The following is a 19,101-nucleotide window of genomic DNA, read 5'->3' as shown; positions in this document are numbered from 1 at the left end:
TTAAATGCATGCCTACAAACGGCAGCATACTTCAAGAGAGATTACCGTCGGTACGGCTATTTTAATAAACACAATAGACAGGAAAGACAAGATCAAAGGGCTCGCATAATGTACGTTGCCTCAGTAATCCCCGCCCCCCACGTGGCACAAGAACGCAGAAGCGTGGTCACCACATCTACGCCTCTATATAAGAAACGAAACAGTTAGACTTCTCCAAAAAGCTGGCTGCCGCCTGATAAAGCTCGTTGTAATTACTGGCGAAACGTCGTACTCAGATTGTAAATGTTGTGCTTTGGCTCTCCAACACACGGGTGTGCTGTACTAGTGACGAATTGGCCACGTTCTGTTTACGTGACAACCTCTTACTACTTGGCTGTGTCGGGTGGTGGTGGGTTTTAACGCCACATGTATATATTTACGCGATCTAACCCAAAAAAAACCTCTTAAAACGATCACTGCCTGCACATATGCATGGGAGGGTGGGTGCAGGGAAGGCGTGTGGGATTCGGATGTCATCACGTAGCTGTGCGCGGTGACACAGTGTAGCATGATGAAGGGACTCGCTGGTTACACGGAAGGTTTCTTCAGCACTTCATTTTATTTTACACACGTACACATTTACACGAAGAAAACACTCACAAACGGGATGGACGTGGGATCACAATTAACTTGATGAGCCATTAGACTTAAAAGGCTTGTCGGACGATTATTTTTTGTAGTAGCTTTACATAACATTCACGTATATCTCTGTATATAACATCTGTGCACGTGTCTGGGCTTTGTTTCTTTCATAACAGGAGTCGTCACAACTACACTCTCAAGTCAAGATGTCATACATACATACGTACATACATATATGTCATCATGACCAAAGCCACTGATCCCACCACACCTCGCCAGCACTCTGTACCCTCGGCCAGCTCCTTCACTCAAGTTTGCACTCAAACGCCTTGGCCCAATTCTTCAGGAGGAGGTGAGAGAGGAGGGCTCTGGCCTGCAGACTCCATGCTCACATTCTCTCACGGTCCAGCAAACTCACTGAACAACATGAACCGACTAAACACGATGCTCCCATCCCTCTCGGGGTCCAACAAGCCAACTGCACTAAACAGGCTAAACCATCATAACTACCATCAAGTGTTCTCAAAATTGAAGCCAATTATTACGTTGTTCAGATGAGTATTTTTCAGTTTATATTTTCATGTCTAAGTCCTAGTTTCACATTTGTTCCATATTTCAGCTATTACTCACATTTCATAAACATTTTCAACTGATCAGCTATCGGCGATCTGGGTGTTTGTTTAGTAGGTTCTGTGTCACAAGCCAATGCACACCTTTCTTGAGCCCTCGATATTAACAACTCCAAGCAAACTTATTCAGCAAATCCTATCCGCCTTGACCAACAATCTTTCCCTATTTAATTATCTATTTGTCACTTTCGCTTTAGTTTCATATGTTTAAACGCTCCGGATACATTTTTCCCCCATTCGGGCCACTTCTGGTAATCTCTCCTCATGCACCCCCGCCACGCCATTGCTTCTAACACGGTCACCAGAAACTTCAGTTTTCTTCAAGCCGCCACGTGGATTCTGTGCTACTCGCAGAGGTGTGGACTCGAGTCATGTGACTTGGACTCGAGTCAGACTCGAGTCATGAATTTGATGACTTCAGACTCGACTTGGACTTGAATAACAATGACTTTGTCCCACCTCTGAGGTGTGGATTCGAGTCATGTGACTTGGACTCGAGTCAGACTCGAGTCATGAATTTGATGACTTCAGACTCGACTTGGACTTGCATAACAATGACTTTGTCCCACCTCTGGCTACTCGTGTTACTTGGGGAGTGAATACGTGGTGGGTAGCACAACTGAGAGGTGATGGTAACAGGGGGAGGTAGGAGGTGCTATAGGTTTCAACGTGCACGTTTCTACGGAAGGGCTTGCATTACGGATTTTCAAGCCAGGGGGTGGCGGAAATTCCTGCCGGCGAACTGCGCCTTTTTCCCCAGCTCTTCCTCAATCCTGCAATGGAGAAGCAACAGTTGGTTTTATTGTTAATAAGTCTTCTTCTAGTGTATGGCAAGCAGGTGCTGATTATACATCTAGGTTTAAGATTGCGAGCGATCCGATAGTTTCAGGACTTGCGTGAATAATATACGGGCGTAGAATGCAGTTGTTCGCGACATGGTCCGTTATGCAAGTGGTGTGTGTAGCGACCAGTTGCTGTTCTGACACGGTTAATGGAATATCACAGTTGTATTGACAATGGTAGGGAGTTGGTAGCCTTCACACGGCCCACCTGCCTCATTGCACGACTAATAACATCACTTTGGGCTTTTAGAAATCGTATAAATGTTTATATATCCTTTATATATTCGACTTCAAGTACATGTAAATGTAGTGTTCATTCAAATTAAATCTTATAAGCGGACACTGATTGACATAAAATATGGTCAAATTGACTTTAGAACATTGTTGGGAGTGTCAAACCCACCATTGTGACAGATTATGACGAGCTATCGCCCCAAAACGCAATTTTATTACACTACACCACTGAACATCATATTAGATGGAGACATGTTTAACCATGTAAGACCAGAGTGAAACATGGATCTATTTTTTCAAGTTTGACACTGTGAAATATAAGAAAATACAATTGGAGGACATCACTAATATAACTGTTAGAAGGCCTCCCCATGACGTGTCGACCATGGGGTCGTTTGCCCATACTCCACCACGATGGTCATCGTGGCTTGGTGAAGGTGTGCACCCAGGACTGTTAACCATGGATGGGAGTCAAACTCTGTTCACCAAGGTGAGGGCAGTGCACTAACCACTGTGCTGCTGCTCGCCTCGCATATATTTATGTACATTTCGTAAGTGATGTTATCAAATAACATACTACGTATTGCGAACGATTCATAATGGAAAAAATGTTCGCGTGGACAACGATGGTGTTCAAGCGTGGTGGTAAAAAATGATGAAAGCTGACGCACCTCATCAGCTGATTGTACTTGGCCAGACGTTCAGACCGGCACGGAGCACCTGTCTTAATCTGCACACACACGAACACGAAGATTCCAACAGAGCCGTTCCCTCCTGCTCGCCACCGCTGACCACTTCCCACCACCGCTCATCACGCGCCACACCACCCACCCAGTGAATGGCTCACCTGACCAGTGCACAGCCCCACGACGAGGTCAGCAATGAAGGTGTCCTCGGTCTCGCCCGAGCGGTGGCTCACCATGACTCCCCAGCCGTTGGACTGCGCCAGCTTGCATCTGCCGACACCCGCAACATGAGGTCAAAAAATCGTGCTGTATTTCCATGGCCACACTTTGAAGCGAACCGGTCCGGTTTTACAAATTAGGCAACTGGGCCTGGCCTGGTTCCCATGGCTGCATTACTGGGCCACGAAAACTCCAAAGTGGAGCTAGGTGCCCGACTTAATTGCTCTAGCATGATTGGCATGAGCCCTGGTGCAAAGAATTCCACGGGGTCCACCCCCCAATGCCCAATTTGCCTCCTCTTCATAGCCCTAGGCCCCATCAGATTATGGGACCTGGTACAGTTGGACTGCCTATAGGTCACACGGGGTTGGCGGACAACACTCACGCTTTGATGGACTCCGTGACACTGCCGATTTGGTTGACCTTGAGTAGCAGGCAGTTGCAGGCCTTGACATCCACCGCGGTCTGGATGCGTGCGGGGTTGGTGACGGTCAGGTCGTCGCCAACGATCTGAATGCCAGCGTTGGCAGTAAAGTTGGACCATGCTTCCCAATCGTCCTGGTCAAACGGGTCTTCAATGGACACCACTACGGAGGTGGTGGGCGAGCGGATGGAAGGGCATTTATCACAGCGCAAGACCCCCGGCCATGCTGGTCGGTGAGCACTGGTGAGTTTATGGATGGAGATTAAATGGAAGGGTAAGAGAGTTACTGGGTAGTGAGATGTATGGATAAGTGATTGTTTGCAAATTAACTTGGACAGTTTTCTGAAACTAGATTTTCTGTTGGAGTCACATGGTGTCTTGACGTCATAATGTCTGTACATGTGCCCACTAATCTGTACCTCTTTTTTCCAAATATCTCATTTAATTAAATCTTGACTTAAAGCTTTCGTGACTGCAGGAATTTATATTATTTGGGTCTTTCGGTAAAGTAGTTTTGTAAAAAAAAATAGTTCTACGTGACTTTACCGAAAGACCCAAAGAATATCCCATTTAATTACTAACCCAGGGAAGCCTATCGGAGTCTGAAAACTCGTTTTCAGCAGGATCTGCCATTGGGAATATTTGGACAATTCCATGACTGAGTGTTTGGCTTCATGTGGGAGAAAACCGGAGAACCTGGAGAAATCCACAGATACGAGCAGGTGACACTCAACACTACCATCTTTTGGCCACCTCACATCCCCACGCCTGCAACACGTGGAAAGCCCTGGTGGCCACCCACCCAAGCACAAACCTGTCGCAGCCATGCTTGGCTTCCGAGATCTGACGTGATCGGGCACATGCAGGGGTAATCTGGCCACATAATATAAACTGCAGGTGAGATGGCACCATAACCCCAGGCTCGCTCACCTATGAGCCACTGGCCTCCACAGCTGTGCCCACCGCACCCACCTGGGTAGTCGCTGATGAAGGTGCGGTACAGGTCTGCCAGCTCGTCGGCAGAGATGTAGCGGTCTGGGTCCGCGGGGGACTTAAAGTCCAGGTCGTATTTCCCGTCGCGGTAGAACTCGGAGGCGGCCACATCCATGCCGATGACGATTTTGTCGGTGTAGCCAGCTTTGCCGATGGCTTGGGTGAGGAGGTCCAGGGCTGACAAGGCAACAAGGCAATGCACGTGCATGGCGCATATTACCATCAACCATCAATTGTAGAATTTCCACTGAAGGCTCAAGGAATGCAAATTGAGATGATTGCTGTTCCATGTCCCATGCCAACAGTAACCATAATATTTTCAAGTTAAAATTTCACTTGGGGTTAATTTAATTGAGGCTAACATCAGCGGCGAGAGATGTCTGTGTTCTGGGCACCCCCTTCCTCAGTCCACATTCAACCACATGGTAAAGTATTGGCCACACCACCACCATGAACTTCCACATCGGGGAGATTTCCCACAGTGAAATTGACAAATTGCCGTTTATTGTTGTCATTATCGTAATTATTATTAACTGCAACCACATCTCAAGACGCTGTACGGAAGAAGATGTAACCAGAGAAGAGAAAAGCCTCAAGTCCGGACTTGAATGGGGGCAGGGAGATGAGATCACCGATGGCCTTGGGGGAGGAGGTTAGAAACCACGGGGGCAGCAGCAGAGGAGGAGTGGCCTCCCACCGAGTGAAGGATGAGCGGGGGCTTTGACAGAAGGCCTTGCTTGCTGGAGCGGAGGGCTCATTAAGGGGAACAGAACGATTTGAGAGGGTAGAACTATCCAGGGGTAGTCTATGGGGGATCCATAATATAGGTTTTTTTTAGGGATCACGATCTAACCCAACAAAAAAACTGTATTATGGATATTGGTCGCGAAAGCCGATGTGTTAAACTCTATGGTGGATGTTGACAACAATGAGGGTGAATTTAAAGTTAATCTGGGACTGGATTAAGAGCCAGTGGGGTGAGTGCATCAGTCGACCATTGGGGTGACGTGATCTTGCTTAGTAGTGCGGGAGTGAGGAGTTTGGCAGCGTCATTTGGATCATCCGGCGTTTTGAGGGCGAGGGATTTGGGGATGCAGCAATGGAATAAGTCCTGGTGCAAAACATGAATTGGGGCCCCTCGTCCAAGCTAAGTGCTTGAGACCCTCCGGCCAGTGATGTTGCACTGCCTGCACACTCGACAGCTACACCACTGGGACGCAGGAAGGATTTCACAGGACCCTCATTCAGCACTCGCCACTCACCCTCCATGTTTTCAAGAATGTTGGGGGCAAAGCCGCCCTCGTCGCCCACGTTGGTCGCGTCCTGGCCATACTTCTTCTTGATGACGGCCTTGAGGGAGTGGTAGACCTCGGCACCCATGCGCAGGGCCTCTGAGAGGCTCTCCGCCCCGACGGGCAGGATCATGAACTCCTGCATGGCCAGCTTGTTCCCGGCGTGGGAGCCGCCGTTGATCACGTTGAATGCCTGGAGGAGGCACGAGGGAGGCGGGGGATTGGCGATTGGTTAAGGTCTCCCATCTGGATGAGAGCTGGGGCGATTATTAAGCCGATTGATCATTCAAAATTTGTACCAGGCCACCTTTTTTTGTGAATTTGCTCAATTTAATGACACCCGTGTAATGGTGCGTCCTTTTGCGACATGAGCTTTTGCGGGTTTCGGTCCATAGCCGACCCTAGTACCCGCACTGCTGTGGTTTATTTTATGGTGGGACCCGTTTTACACGATGCACCCAATGACCGTGTGCGGAGTATAACAAGGATCACTGTTAGTATACTGAAAAATAACGGCGTTTATTTGAATACTATTTTTTTGCAGTCTTAAATCTTCACTTTCGTGACTGCAGGAATACATATTCTATGGGTCTTTGGGCAAAGCCATGTAGATAGAAAAATACACCTGAAGACGATTGCTTGTGTTGCGATCGAAACGTCGTGATAGTTTTATAATTTGTCTATATACGTGGCTTTACCAAAAGACCCATAGAATACAGTTATTAAATCATTTAATAGTTGCAAGTTTGCTACTTCCCGGGGGAGTGAAAATATCACCAGCAAATATAGCAACTCAAATCACCATCATAACAGCAACAAGCAACACAATCCTACAGCAACCCAACAAATTCCGGTTTCATGGATTTTTTCAAATAAGAACGCCGACAGGTGACCACTGCGGAGTAACCATCCAGGGTACGTATCAAGTGTTCCCCCAGTTCTGGAATAGATTAAATAAATCATTCCAACGACAACTTCCCAGCCCTCAGGTGGTCAACTCCCTTCTTCCCCACAAGTGTCCCCAGCTGTCGAAACCCCCGCAGTTTTCAGCATTTGGGAGGGCTACTTTCATGGTTTTGGTGAACAGGTGAACATAACCGCTGTCCACAATAAGACTCCAGGTGGTTATGCTCGTAAGCCAGCAATCTGACGTCACCAACACTCCTGACTCCAACTTCAGACTGTCCTCTTCAAAATGGCCGCCTCATCCAAAAAGGACGAAGCGAAAATTCACCTCCACGACAAAATGGCCGCCTCACCAATACACCTGAGCACACCACCACGGCCGCGATGCAGTTTGAATATCTGACACCCTACGCTATGTTTCTTTTCCAACTGACACTTTGCTCCGTTACCAAAAATGTCCTCTGTCACTACTTAGCTCATTCCAGGCCCCAATGGCCCTCACTACAGCAAATAAAATGTTTGAACTCGTACTCAGTATGCCGCACGGCCAACACGCGTGTCCCTCACTCCTCCCACTCGTTCCTCTCCTGTCACCTGCTTCCCCTTATCCAAGCTCCATGCACTCCTGTCAATCCGAACCCCTCACCAATCAGGAGACACCCTGCCCCCAAAGCCATCCTCTCTGACTGCCACAACCCGCCCCTTTCATCCTGCTTACAGAAGGTAGAAAACCCTTCAACGAGCAACGCACAGTGTGAAAAAGATCAATGATGATGCCGATGACTTAGCCACGCCCATCACCTCCCGTCCAGCCGGCACATGTTTGGAACTATTTTGTGTCGTCCGATTAGTCGGGTAATTGAACAAATAATCAGGAGAGTGATTTTACTTCAATAGTCTGATATCCCATCTCTACATGGGACAGGAGCCAATGGGCAAATGTATTTGAGCACAGCGGTGGGTGCTGACATGGACATGTAGAGACAAAGACAAAAGTCCCCCGTATAGCCTTAATAGACTGTTGGGGCAAGTACTGTCCACGAGCACCTATGAAGGCCAGCACGGCACATGAGGGTGTGGGAGGCCAACACCACGCCCGACCGCCTTTGTCTCCCCAGTGGCGATGTTTACGCACCACGCCAGGTACTCATTTGAGGCTAAGTCGACCTAGGTGAGGCCCAGGACCTGTTCAGATAATCGTCACCAGTGTTGGCCATGAGCAGGCATCGAATTCGAGTCACCGGGTTCGTAGCGCAGCGTGCTATCCACTGCACTACTGCTCCCCATATGCAGAGAAAGCACAAACACACGCTCGGACATTGATACACAGACGCAGATGTAAAAATGTCAATGTGAACTGAGCTATCGATGCACGCTCAAAGACCCGCCAACGCCAATTAAATTCTCGGCAATTCAAATGCATGAACAAATGCGGACATAAATATGTATTTTAAAAAATAAGATGCAAACGTGAACATATGCACACACACATATGATAAGGGTAACACATTAAAACACTTGGACACACATACAGATGAGAAAAAATTACCCATCGACAGACAAAAAATACCATTTCAGAAGTGGTTGTATAAAAGTCCTGAATTGTAATGGTAATGCTGAGACACATATACACGAATAATCCAGGCAGCCAACTGATTATACTGTGTTCTCAAATTGTTTTTTTTTTATATAGTGAGTTGCTCATCTCAGCCCAGTCACCAATGACTGCACGCAAAGAAAAATCCCATCATATTAAATTTGGTTCAGGACTTTATTTTGATAAACTCCAGCTCTGAGAACAAAATATATAATTCGACTGTCATTTGGCAAATAAATTACTCTTCGTGTCCTCTACTGTGTGGACCAGAGGTCAAATTGAAGGGATCTTAGCGGTAGCTCTGTGATATTCGCTTCTGTAGGCCAATCTATACATTTTAGGGTTGCATTGTTCTGCGAGAGATCAAAATGGATACTCCCTCTCATGACATGATGCCGAGAGTACATTCGGGAAAAAAATTAGGGATTTTTTTTTGTTCACAAGACAAAAATCCTCCAGGCAACTTCTACATTCTGTTATGGGAAAATGCTGTGAGGAAGCACCCATGAAGGCCATCACGGCGCACAACGGGGTGGTGTGGCCGCCACCACGCCGGGCTGCCTTTGCCTCCCCAGTGCTGATGTTTACACATGGCACCAGATTAAGTCCTCCTCGGTTCAAATATTCAAATGTTCCCCACGGATGTTAGCCATATGCTGGAATCGAAAGCGGGTCGCCACGCTCGTATCGGAGTGCGCAAAACAACTTTAGACTAAACAGAAACCCACGGGCACACACAGATGTACGTATAATACAACACGCAGATGCTTGTACAGTTGCCCACCGGGACAGGCAGGATGACTTCAGAGTTCCCGGCAAGGTCTGCGATGTGCCGATACAGCGGAACCCCCTTCTCGCCCGCCCCGGCCTTGCACACGGCCAGCGAGACGCCAAGCACAGCATTCGCTCCAAACTTGGCTGCCCGTTCCACAACAACAAATCATCATCATCATCATGAGTGAGATGTTAACTCCACATTTTTTAAAATCTCCTCTTCAGTTGAATTTTTTTATTAAGTTGTTAGTGTCGTTTTATATTTAACGGTTTCTTCAACGACAACACACATTCACTGGCATTTGACTCATGCGACTTGTTATTATGATTCAATTCTCTTGAATCATAACCAAATCGTTTATGCATTAGCTTTGTCTGTAATAATCGGGGTGGGGGAGGGGAACAGGGGGGATAGGGGGGGAACGGGGGGGTGGTAACTTTTGTAAATATAATCAAATCCAAACAAAATGTTTCAATACAATTTTGTTTCGAGTCAGGACTTACTACCCCAGAGAAAACCATCAATATTAATACAATGGTTGCCTAAAAGCGATAAAAAGATTGACCTTTGCTGGCCCAGGGCGATGTAATTAAGTGTGACGTCACCTCTCAATGTCACACAATGTAACATGTGACATCTTCATTTGTTCAGCTTGAAACGTAACGTTATTGTCGTTAATTAAATGCCCTCGATGACTAATGCGTGCAGGCAAGTGTAACTGAATCTATGCAAACGCATGGTTTTCCTTCCTTGTTTATTATTATATGACTGTGGCTGCTATCTGGATTATGCCGATCCTGCCAGCAGCAATGTGGAATACCCTCCTCCCGATTCAGGAGTGCCCATAGAGGAGATATCGGCCAACATTCATTTGAGTATGCCTAACGTTTGGCTTTCACCTTTCAAATGAATGCCGTCGTTAGTGATGGTAGTTTTTGAATGTGCCAATGACAACGTGAACAATTTAAATTATTGGAAATATAAATACCTCCCTAGATATGACCTAGTGAATCTACTATCCATTTTTGTCAATCCACTACTGGACAAGGGCAGCCCCACACCTGTGTGGGTCAAGGGGGTTGGTTGACCATATTTCACCACACGAGCCAGTGTGGGTTGGTGAAGGAAGGGGGAGCATACATTTGGAAGCGTAGTACAGCACAACAGTATATTGCACTGCACTGCCCTCTGCAGAACCACAACATAGCAAAGCAGCACAGGCGACGTTATCTACGAAGCAATAACTGTGATAATATAATTACCCCTGACATTGTTGGTGTTCAATCATGTAACGTTGCAGCTCGTAAGAAACAACCCCCCTCCCCCCGCAATAAATGTGCGCGTGGCTTCAATCGGCATGCAACCAGTGCGTAGGGAGCATGGAATGAGTGTGCAGATGTTAAACAAGGCTGTGTGTGCATGACATCATAGGATTCGTCAGTCAGTAAAACAAAAATGCAGCCTTGCATAACAAACCCATTGAGATTTGACAGTGAGCTGCAAGTACGAAACTGAACTAAAAACTAAACTTTCTATTTCACCAGGTAGGGCCCACTGAGCTACATAGCTCTTGTTGAGAAGCGATCTGGCCACAAACGATAAATCGTCATGCAGAAATGCATAGCAGCTAACTACTCTAAACGCGTGTTTATACATGTGGAGGGAAAAACGGGAGAACCCGGAGAAAAAAAATCCACGCGACCACAGGGAGAACGTGCAAACTCCAAATATAAGGCGTCAGGGTCGGGATCGAAGTCACGACCTCCTGTATACCAGGCGAGGTAGTCAACTTCTAGCCACCGCGGCGCCCTCATCAAAGTAATAAACGCTGCTACTGCACACCCTGGCGGTTCTAGCTAGTGTTGCTACAACCAGAAACTTCAATCGTTGGCTTGAGCATGCGTTGCAATGGAACATTGTTTTGTGCAATCTGATTCAAAGGGATTCTATTGCAATCCTAATTCGTGCAATGCTGACTTTACAGCCGTGATATAAAAGTTGGTGAAAAGGCCTCCACTTAAGGGAGCTCTCGAAGGACACGCCAGAGGGGTTTGGCCTACTATTCCACGCTGGCCAGGAGATCTGGGAGTACCCACATTTCCCCCCACCATAAGCAACATGCCAATCGACAAACTATATTGTAAATAATTAAAACTACTTCCAAAAACGTAAATATATAACAATAGACCATTAGGAAAGCCTTATTGAGTCGTGACTTTTACTCCAGGTTCCTGCTTTGGAATGTATGGATAGTTTCTTATGGAGGATTATTATAAGTGGAACAATGCATCAATGTAGTTATATAAATGATTAAGCTCATAATCCAATCCAATGAATCAAATAATAATGATACATTTCAATACACATTGAATGGGTTCACGTCATCCCTCCAGCCCCAAATTGCAATTCTGAATCTCAAAAATCCATCGCATCACGGTTTGAAAGGTGAATGGATTTCAGTGGAAGCGATGCTGATGATGATGACATGTACTCAAAGGCAATGAATCTGTATTTCTCACATTTGTTCTCAGTTCCATCGAGGTCCAGCATGAATTGATCAATCGCCTCCTGTTCCACCACACTGAAGCTCTGCAAGCAAGCAGCAGCCACACAGCACAACAGCGCCACACAGCAAAAAGTACGTAACACGAACCAGCAACGCAGCCATAAACAGTTACGTTACCCGAATTCCATGGGGCCACCCAAATACTTTATTGCAAAACGTCGTGCAAAAACATCAGAGGGCATTTCATTATATTGCTATAGCGATACGCGGCTTGCAAACAATAAAAACAAACACAGACCGCAGGAGTTATTTTATGACGCGGTTGGCGGGCGCGTTCTGTCGAGCCGAGTACCCGCGGCTGAATTTTGGCACGGGGCAAAGCGGGGTTATGTGCGCTGTTAAATTGGACTGGTAAGAGACCCCCACCTGGCTGAGGAGGGCCGGGGCGATGGTGTCATTGATGTGCGACACAGCCTGAAGAACACCTGCAGACAACGTGACACCGGCACACGGAGGAACACGTTTAGAAAACGATTTCCTCCAGCCTTACACGTGAAATGGGATCATTATCTGGAAGATTATGAACGTGAGCGCTTTTGTATCATACCATATGCCATTGTTAAGCATATTAATCATGATTATCATTTTACAGCCTGTTGTCAATCCACTGCTGCGTGAAGGCTTCCCGATGCCATGTCAGTCATGGAGTTTGTTTGAGCACACTTCACCACGCTGGTCATTGCAGGTTGGTAAAGTGGGGGCAGTAGGGGGTAAAACTGGATCAGATAGCACTGACCATCGGTGTTAGCCATGGCCGTGAATCGAACTCGTGGTTAGCGCAGTGCACCACCACTAAAACACATAAACTGTATTTCTATTGCTTTTTTTCTGTAGTGTTTGATATCCGGAACCTATAAGCTATATTTGATTATTTATTCACATGCATGCTTTATTATTGCGTGATTCAGGTCTCCTTTGACTTTCAGTCTCTGTGGGCTCTCATCTGGTTTCAATAACTGTCACTAACCTACCTATCAACAATGCTAAACACGACGTTGCTGTTGTTGGAAGCAATGACACTTCATTTTGTATATTAATTTTTTTTTTATTGTGATGGTTATCACTTCGCGATAACTTCCTTTTGATATATATATATTCCCACGCTTTCAGATGCGCTTCTGCATCCATATGGAACGCTCTTCTTTCCGATATCAGGAAGCCACTGGAGCTATGTACTTTTAAATATAGATTGAAAACTAATTTCTTTAGACCTGCTTTTAGTATTTAGTTTGTTATCCTTCCCCGCACCTCCGATTAGCGTGGTTGGCTGCGTACGGTGCGAATGAAGTTCAACATACATACATACTACAGCTGATGCCAAATTGAACACCATTCACAAAGGCCACAGTCTCCCGCCGTCTGGCTTTAGGTTTACTCCTAAGGTTGTCGACCTCTGGGTGCCACTGCAATGCCCGTCTCGGTCACCTGACCTCCTCCATCAAGCACATGTGCTCCACCTATCGCAGCCTCCTCTTCCCGACTGCGTCTGCAACGCGTTCTTGCCGCATCCTGTTCTGAATTTGTAACTGCTTACTCTACACTTCCGTGAATGTTTATCGTCCCGTGTCACGGATCTGTATCGAAAGTCTAGAAACCTGTTTTCCCGTAGCTTTTTTGAAGTCCACCTGTCTGAAACCCCGTCGAGTACCACACGTACTTTTAATGTTGACCTCTCTACAAAACTGGTGACAATAGATTAGGGTGACCCAAAGTCCAGTCCTCAAAACCCACCCATGTGTACCAGCCTTCTTCATTCAAATACAAATTAGAGCACTGCACACCGAACGTGCCTGATGCTTACTGAACGTGTGCCGTGCGACATAAGAGAGTACAAATTCAAAACAAGAGCAACATCTTGTATGCGTATATATGTGTACGTGTGTGTTGTTGTTTGTTGTTGTGTGTGTGTGCCACACGTTAAGTAGAGAGCATCTTTAATTTGAATCAGCACTCTCTATGTCAATTGGGACATGTTTAGCAATCAATAGACGTGCACTGCTTATAACAACTTCATTTTTACTTGAACAAAGAAGACCGGTAAACATAAACAGATGTACCATGGTGTATTGCAATTACTTATGTTTGGGAAACTCTGACGCAATATAGTGATGATACAGTGGTACCCAAGAGATCAAACTTAATTCGTTCCAGAAGGCCATTCGAACACCGATTTGTTCGAACACCGAATTAATTTTCTCCATAAGAGTTAATGTTATTGCTTCCAGACACAAGAAATCTCTCATTAGAAAGCATTTTTACACGAAGTTTAGAGTAATTACATGCATAAAATCATACAAAAAAAAGAAACACAATAAATACATGGAATAAATGAATAAATCTTGATTTGAAGCTTTCGTGACTGTAGGAACCCATACTCTTTGGTTCTTTACCTGATGACGGACGCTTGTATTGCGCCCGAAACGTCGTGATTTATTTATTTTTATTTTTATACCTACGTGACTTTACCGAAAGAACCAAGTATAAATGAATAAATATATGGAATAAATGAAATAAATGAACATTGAACTTCACTTTACCTGTAGTAAGGAGAGTTGATGGCTTGAGTGGAAGGTGGTGGGGAGGAGGAGGTGGTAAAACCTCTTGTCTGGGCAAGCGCCATGCACACTGGCCATACGCATCTCAGCCGTACAGGTTCTTTCAAGTCGCGATTGCCCGTTCGACCTCCGAATTTCGTTCGGTTTCCGGGGCAAACATTTTTCAGAAATATCGTTCGAACACCGATTTGTTCGAGTTCTGGTGCGTTCGATCTCCGAGGTTCTACCGTATTGTTGATTATCTATGCTGATAGTGGTGACAATGTTAATTCTGAGATTCTTGGTGCTGCTGCTGCTGCTGTGTGATGATGGTGGTGGTGATGTCCTCACCCTTGCCCAGGTAGCGCCCCTTGTCATCATCTCGCAACTCCAGAGCCTCATAGATCCCAGTCGACGCCCCGCTTGGGACCGCCGCCCGGAACATCCCTGAATCATCAATCCAGTTATTAGGAGCTGTTATTAGTGCCTGGAAGCGAATTATTAAGTAATACATATGACAATTCCTTATAGGGGAAACACATACCAATTAACTGATTACTAATCTAGTATATAATAACAATAACCCCCCTCCCCCCTCCTCCGCCTCTAATCTCTGCACCTGATTGGGTTCAGTGATTGGGTTCAATTATTAAGTAATACATATTACAATTACAATTCCTTTTCGAGGAATCATACTAATTAACTGATTACTAATCTAGTATATAATTACAATACCCCCCCCCCCTCCTCAGCCTCTGATCTCTGCACCTGATTGGGTTCAGTGATGACGTCGTCCTGCTGCTCAATTTAAGACCAGAAGCAGGTGGATTGCTTCACTATTCTGGCAAATCGCCGGATGATGCTGGATGTAATTACCAGAGAAATGTCGTACTACTCAGATTGTAAATGTTGTGGATTCACTCTTCAACTCACCGGTGGGCTGAAGTAGTAACTATTTAGCGATGTGTTTACGTGACAAAATCCCTTACTGATTGGCCGTGTCGGGTGGTGGAGGGTTTCGACACATTTATACTTGCGCTACCTAATCCAAAACATCTTAATTATGAAGGAGCTGCATGTTACCACCACCACTACCACCACCAAAGTTACCGTTGCCACCAGTACTATCAATTAACACAACTATCATTATTGAAACAAAGACAAAGATGCCCCTATATAGCGTTTTAATTTAATTAATTGCATAATTTAATGAATTGGATAAAACCGCCTTGCAACATTGGCCCTACTGTGAAACTGCTTCAGACAAATATTCGTCTGTGAAACATAGCACCTTAGTGATAGTCTTGCGCGCTAAAAAAAAAGAATTACAACTGTGGAAATGATGTTATTTGTCAGGAAAAGTACTCTTAGGTAGCACCTACTAAGGCCGAAAGAACGCTCATAAAGTGAGTGTTGTGGCCAAGCACCACACGTGACCAAATTTGTCTCCCCAGTGCTGATGTTTACAAACTGCACCAGGTACTGATTTAAATCCGAAAATTCTTAGGAGACACCCAGGTCCTATTCAGATATTCAACACTGACGATGTCCACGGTCAGGAATTGAGTTCTGGTCACTGGGGTTCGTAGTGTAGCGTGGTAACTACCACGTCACTGCTCCAGCGTCAACAACATCAGCGCCACCACTACCGCAGTTGCCTGCACGTCAATCCCACGACCCTCAGCAGTTTCAGTGATTGCCGCACCGCGCTCCGTGTGCAAGTCGACCTCCACGGTGGGGTTGCCCCGGGAGTCCAGGATTTCCCGTGCGTGGATCTTCAGGATGGACATGGTGGCTGTGTCTCAAGCACGACCTGCTGGGGTAGGTTCACAACCATCACGAGTTATTTTCAATAATGTGACCGATCTTCAAGACCCTGTGCGGAAACACGATGGAAACACGTTGGACGTATTTTTTATTTTTTATTTTATATATTAAACAAAAAAGGCAGTCATGAGCAGAGCAAGAAAAGATGGTCTTGGGGCTGTTCTTGAACACGGATGGCTGGGAAAAGGCAGTTGAGCCACGGTGGTGAGATGTTAACTCCCTCGCCTGGTATACAGGCAGTCATGGGTTCGACTATAACCCCTACGCCTATATATTTGGAGTTTGCATGTTCTCCCCGTGGTCGCGTGGATTTTTCTCCGGGTCCTCCGGTTTTTCCCTCCACATTTAGAAACGTGTTTGGAGTAATTGGCTGCTATAAATTTGCACTTGATAAGCCACTTCGTTGAGCTATTATTTGTGGCCAGATCGCCTCTGAAAAAGAGCTGTATAGCTCAGTGGGTCTTACCTGGTAAAATAAAAAATATTTAAATTCATAGTTTAGTTTGATAGAGCGACCTCGCACTGAGTGAAAATCATATCGTTAAACAATCATCATCATTGTAATGTCATCACTGCATCAATCACTAAGACCATCATTACCCAATTTATTATCGTAATTCGGGATATGACAATTGGATTTAGACATAGTGATTCTTACAATACGTGCATCCAAGCGTATGTTTTGGAATAAATTGTTTAATATGTCGATGTATGTTCCGTACTATATGGGGTTCATAGACACCCTGCAGGCACTCCAGATCCCAACTACAAGCATCGATTCTTGAGTCACAAGTTGACCCTCAAATCGTGACAATCGAATCATGATGATGGTGAACCGTTACATGTCTACTAATCACCTTAAAATAATTTATTTCAATGCAATTATTTATGGCCCTTGGTCCAGCCACTGCAAGAATGAAGGCCTCCAGACACCGTATCGGTCATAGGGTTTGTTAATTACCACGTAGGTCAGTGCCGGTTGGTGAAGATGGCTCAGGACTGCTTCGGATATCACGCACCACTGATCTTAGCCGCATCCTGGAATTTTAATCGGCTCACCGGGTGCCTCGCGCAGCGTGCTATTTACTGCGCCACTGTACTCCATCCGGAATAATAATTCTCAATGTTACCATCGCCGTCAGCGGCATCACTATATGTCTATACCAATCATCACTGCCATCACCCACACTACCCCCTTCACCATTATTTTACAGCCCAGTGATCACATTTATCGTATTTTCGTGACGTAATTTTAACAATGATGATGCAGTTTATAGCCACGGCTGTCAAGGTTAGGACTCTACCACCAAACATTTGCATTGCCATCATCACGATCAACATGTGACCTTCATAAAAAAAATGTAAGAGCCCATTGTGACCATAAATCTCTTACAAGGGAATCTAGGATTTAATACATAAAAGCATCATCCTGTCAGGCATCAATTGAATTTGCCAAATTTCCCATTGCAGGAGCCCCTTTACAAATATCTTGAGACTCACCAGACTGTCATTATGAATTATGACCTGCCTATGGCCAAATCACACAAAATGCACCCGACCTCAGAAGCTAATGAGGATTGAGTCGGGATAATGCATGCATGGATGGGTGGTCACCGCAATCGACAGGTTGTGATAGGCTACTGCGGGGATATGTGGTGGGCAGAATAATCAATTGATTTGAGAATAGGTTTTTCCCTTTTTTCTGGCAACAAAACAGGTGTTAAGATGTTAAAACACCAAACTGAAACCTTTTACAAGGAATCATGTCTGCATTAACCACAATACTTGTGGTCAGAATCCCACGTCAACCCCTACGTCCCACACGGCATGAGAGGGGGTGGGGGCTTTCATTCAGCAGTGGATTGGCAATAGGGCTGTTATACTTGCAGTGAACAATTTGGTCATACCGCGTTGGCAGTTATCAGAAAATTGTGAAGGGTCGTTTCCCGAAACGTCGCCGATTATTTCAAGCTGGACAAGTCGCGAGCAGTTACGACGTTAGCCGATGGTCAAGTACAATGACGGCAGTGGCTGCCAGTGGATGACATCCGGCCGTGAGATCTTCCCACGCGGAGAGATGGAGCGATGAAATAAGCTCGTACAGGGACACAAAGTACATCAACAATGCTACAGTCGTGCACATTTGCTCACTGGGTAATAGAGCGTGAACGTATTTGCATTCACCTAGCCAACCCTGCAGGTAAGACGGGGCAGGTATCAGACGTCACAGCAGATGCCATTGCGTATTCCCTCATTCATTCAATGCCCAATTCATTCACCGACCGATGCCTTCCACCAAGGCAATTAAACGACACAAATCAACCACAATTGCAACCAAGAGTGAAACGCTCCACGCGCACCCAATTTACAACGCCGTATACAAATGCAGAGTTTCAATAGATCAAAGCGGCACACGATCTATACTCACGTAGCCCAAATGCGTAGTGGAACGACGACTTTTTGGCGAGGTCTCTTCCTCTCTGCCGCCTCCTCGGATTGGCAAATGTCGACGGATGAGGTTGGTGTCAAGAGAGACACACACACACACGACTGCTGTGACGTCACCACGCTGCCGCAGTGACGTCACAACGCGCACCCCCACCCCGCCCCCCTCTCGCGGCGGTGCCTGCGAGCGCGTGCCGCAGCGACGTCACCGCGCCACGCTGCAGAGGGAGCGCCTTGCCGCAGTGACGTGAGGAGCGAGGGACCAATGCGGGAGGTTCGTTGCCGTGGCAACTGTCGCCAAGAGAAGAGGGAGGGAGAGAGAAAGGGGGGGGGGGCCTCATCATCAGAATATTTATTTATACTGCAGGAAGAATCCGATGAGCTATAAAGCTCTTTTTTCACAGATGTCAGATGTCCAGTCGGGGTGGGTAAGAACGTGACAGCAACAAAGAGTATTAAAACAAAACATAGGAGTGCAAAGTACAAGAAAGGTAAACAATTCACCAAAACA

The 19,101-nt window shown here is 46.0% G+C and overlaps 1 protein-coding gene across 3 annotated transcripts; it reads right to left on the bottom strand.

The window, feature by feature from the left end:
• Positions 1-579: 579 nt before the first annotated feature.
• On the bottom strand, positions 580-18,730 carry LOC133340917 (alpha-enolase-like). 3 transcript variants are annotated; one of them, XR_009754953.1, is made up of 13 exons: positions 18,574-18,730; positions 16,024-16,134; positions 14,670-14,765; positions 12,151-12,209; positions 11,738-11,807; positions 9,228-9,361; positions 5,911-6,133; positions 4,628-4,825; positions 3,617-3,818; positions 3,174-3,282; positions 2,998-3,056; positions 1,833-2,023; positions 580-1,601 (listed from the first exon to the last, which is right to left on the bottom strand). XR_009754953.1 is itself a non-coding variant. In XM_061549410.1 (12 exons), the coding sequence occupies exons 2-12, from the start codon at positions 16,106-16,108 to the stop codon at positions 1,957-1,959; spliced, it is 1,302 nt and encodes a 433-aa protein (XP_061405394.1). In that variant the 5' UTR covers positions 16,109-16,134; positions 18,574-18,730; the 3' UTR covers positions 580-1,956. The 3 variants fall into 3 exon arrangements, 2 of the variants coding, with proteins under 2 accessions (XP_061405394.1, XP_061405395.1); XM_061549410.1 differs by having other exon boundaries at positions 580-2,023; XM_061549411.1 differs by having other exon boundaries at positions 580-2,023; positions 16,024-16,131; positions 18,574-18,728.
• Positions 18,731-19,101: the final 371 nt, after the last annotated feature.

The sequence above is a fragment of the Lethenteron reissneri genome, chromosome 10 (genome assembly GCF_015708825.2).
Source record: "Lethenteron reissneri isolate LAM-NWPU_2019-01 chromosome 10, ASM1570882v1, whole genome shotgun sequence".
Lineage (NCBI taxonomy): Eukaryota > Metazoa > Chordata > Hyperoartia > Petromyzontiformes > Petromyzontidae > Lethenteron > Lethenteron reissneri.
The sequence above is the reverse complement of the archived record's forward strand: the minus strand, read 5'-3'. Positions and strand labels throughout refer to the sequence as shown.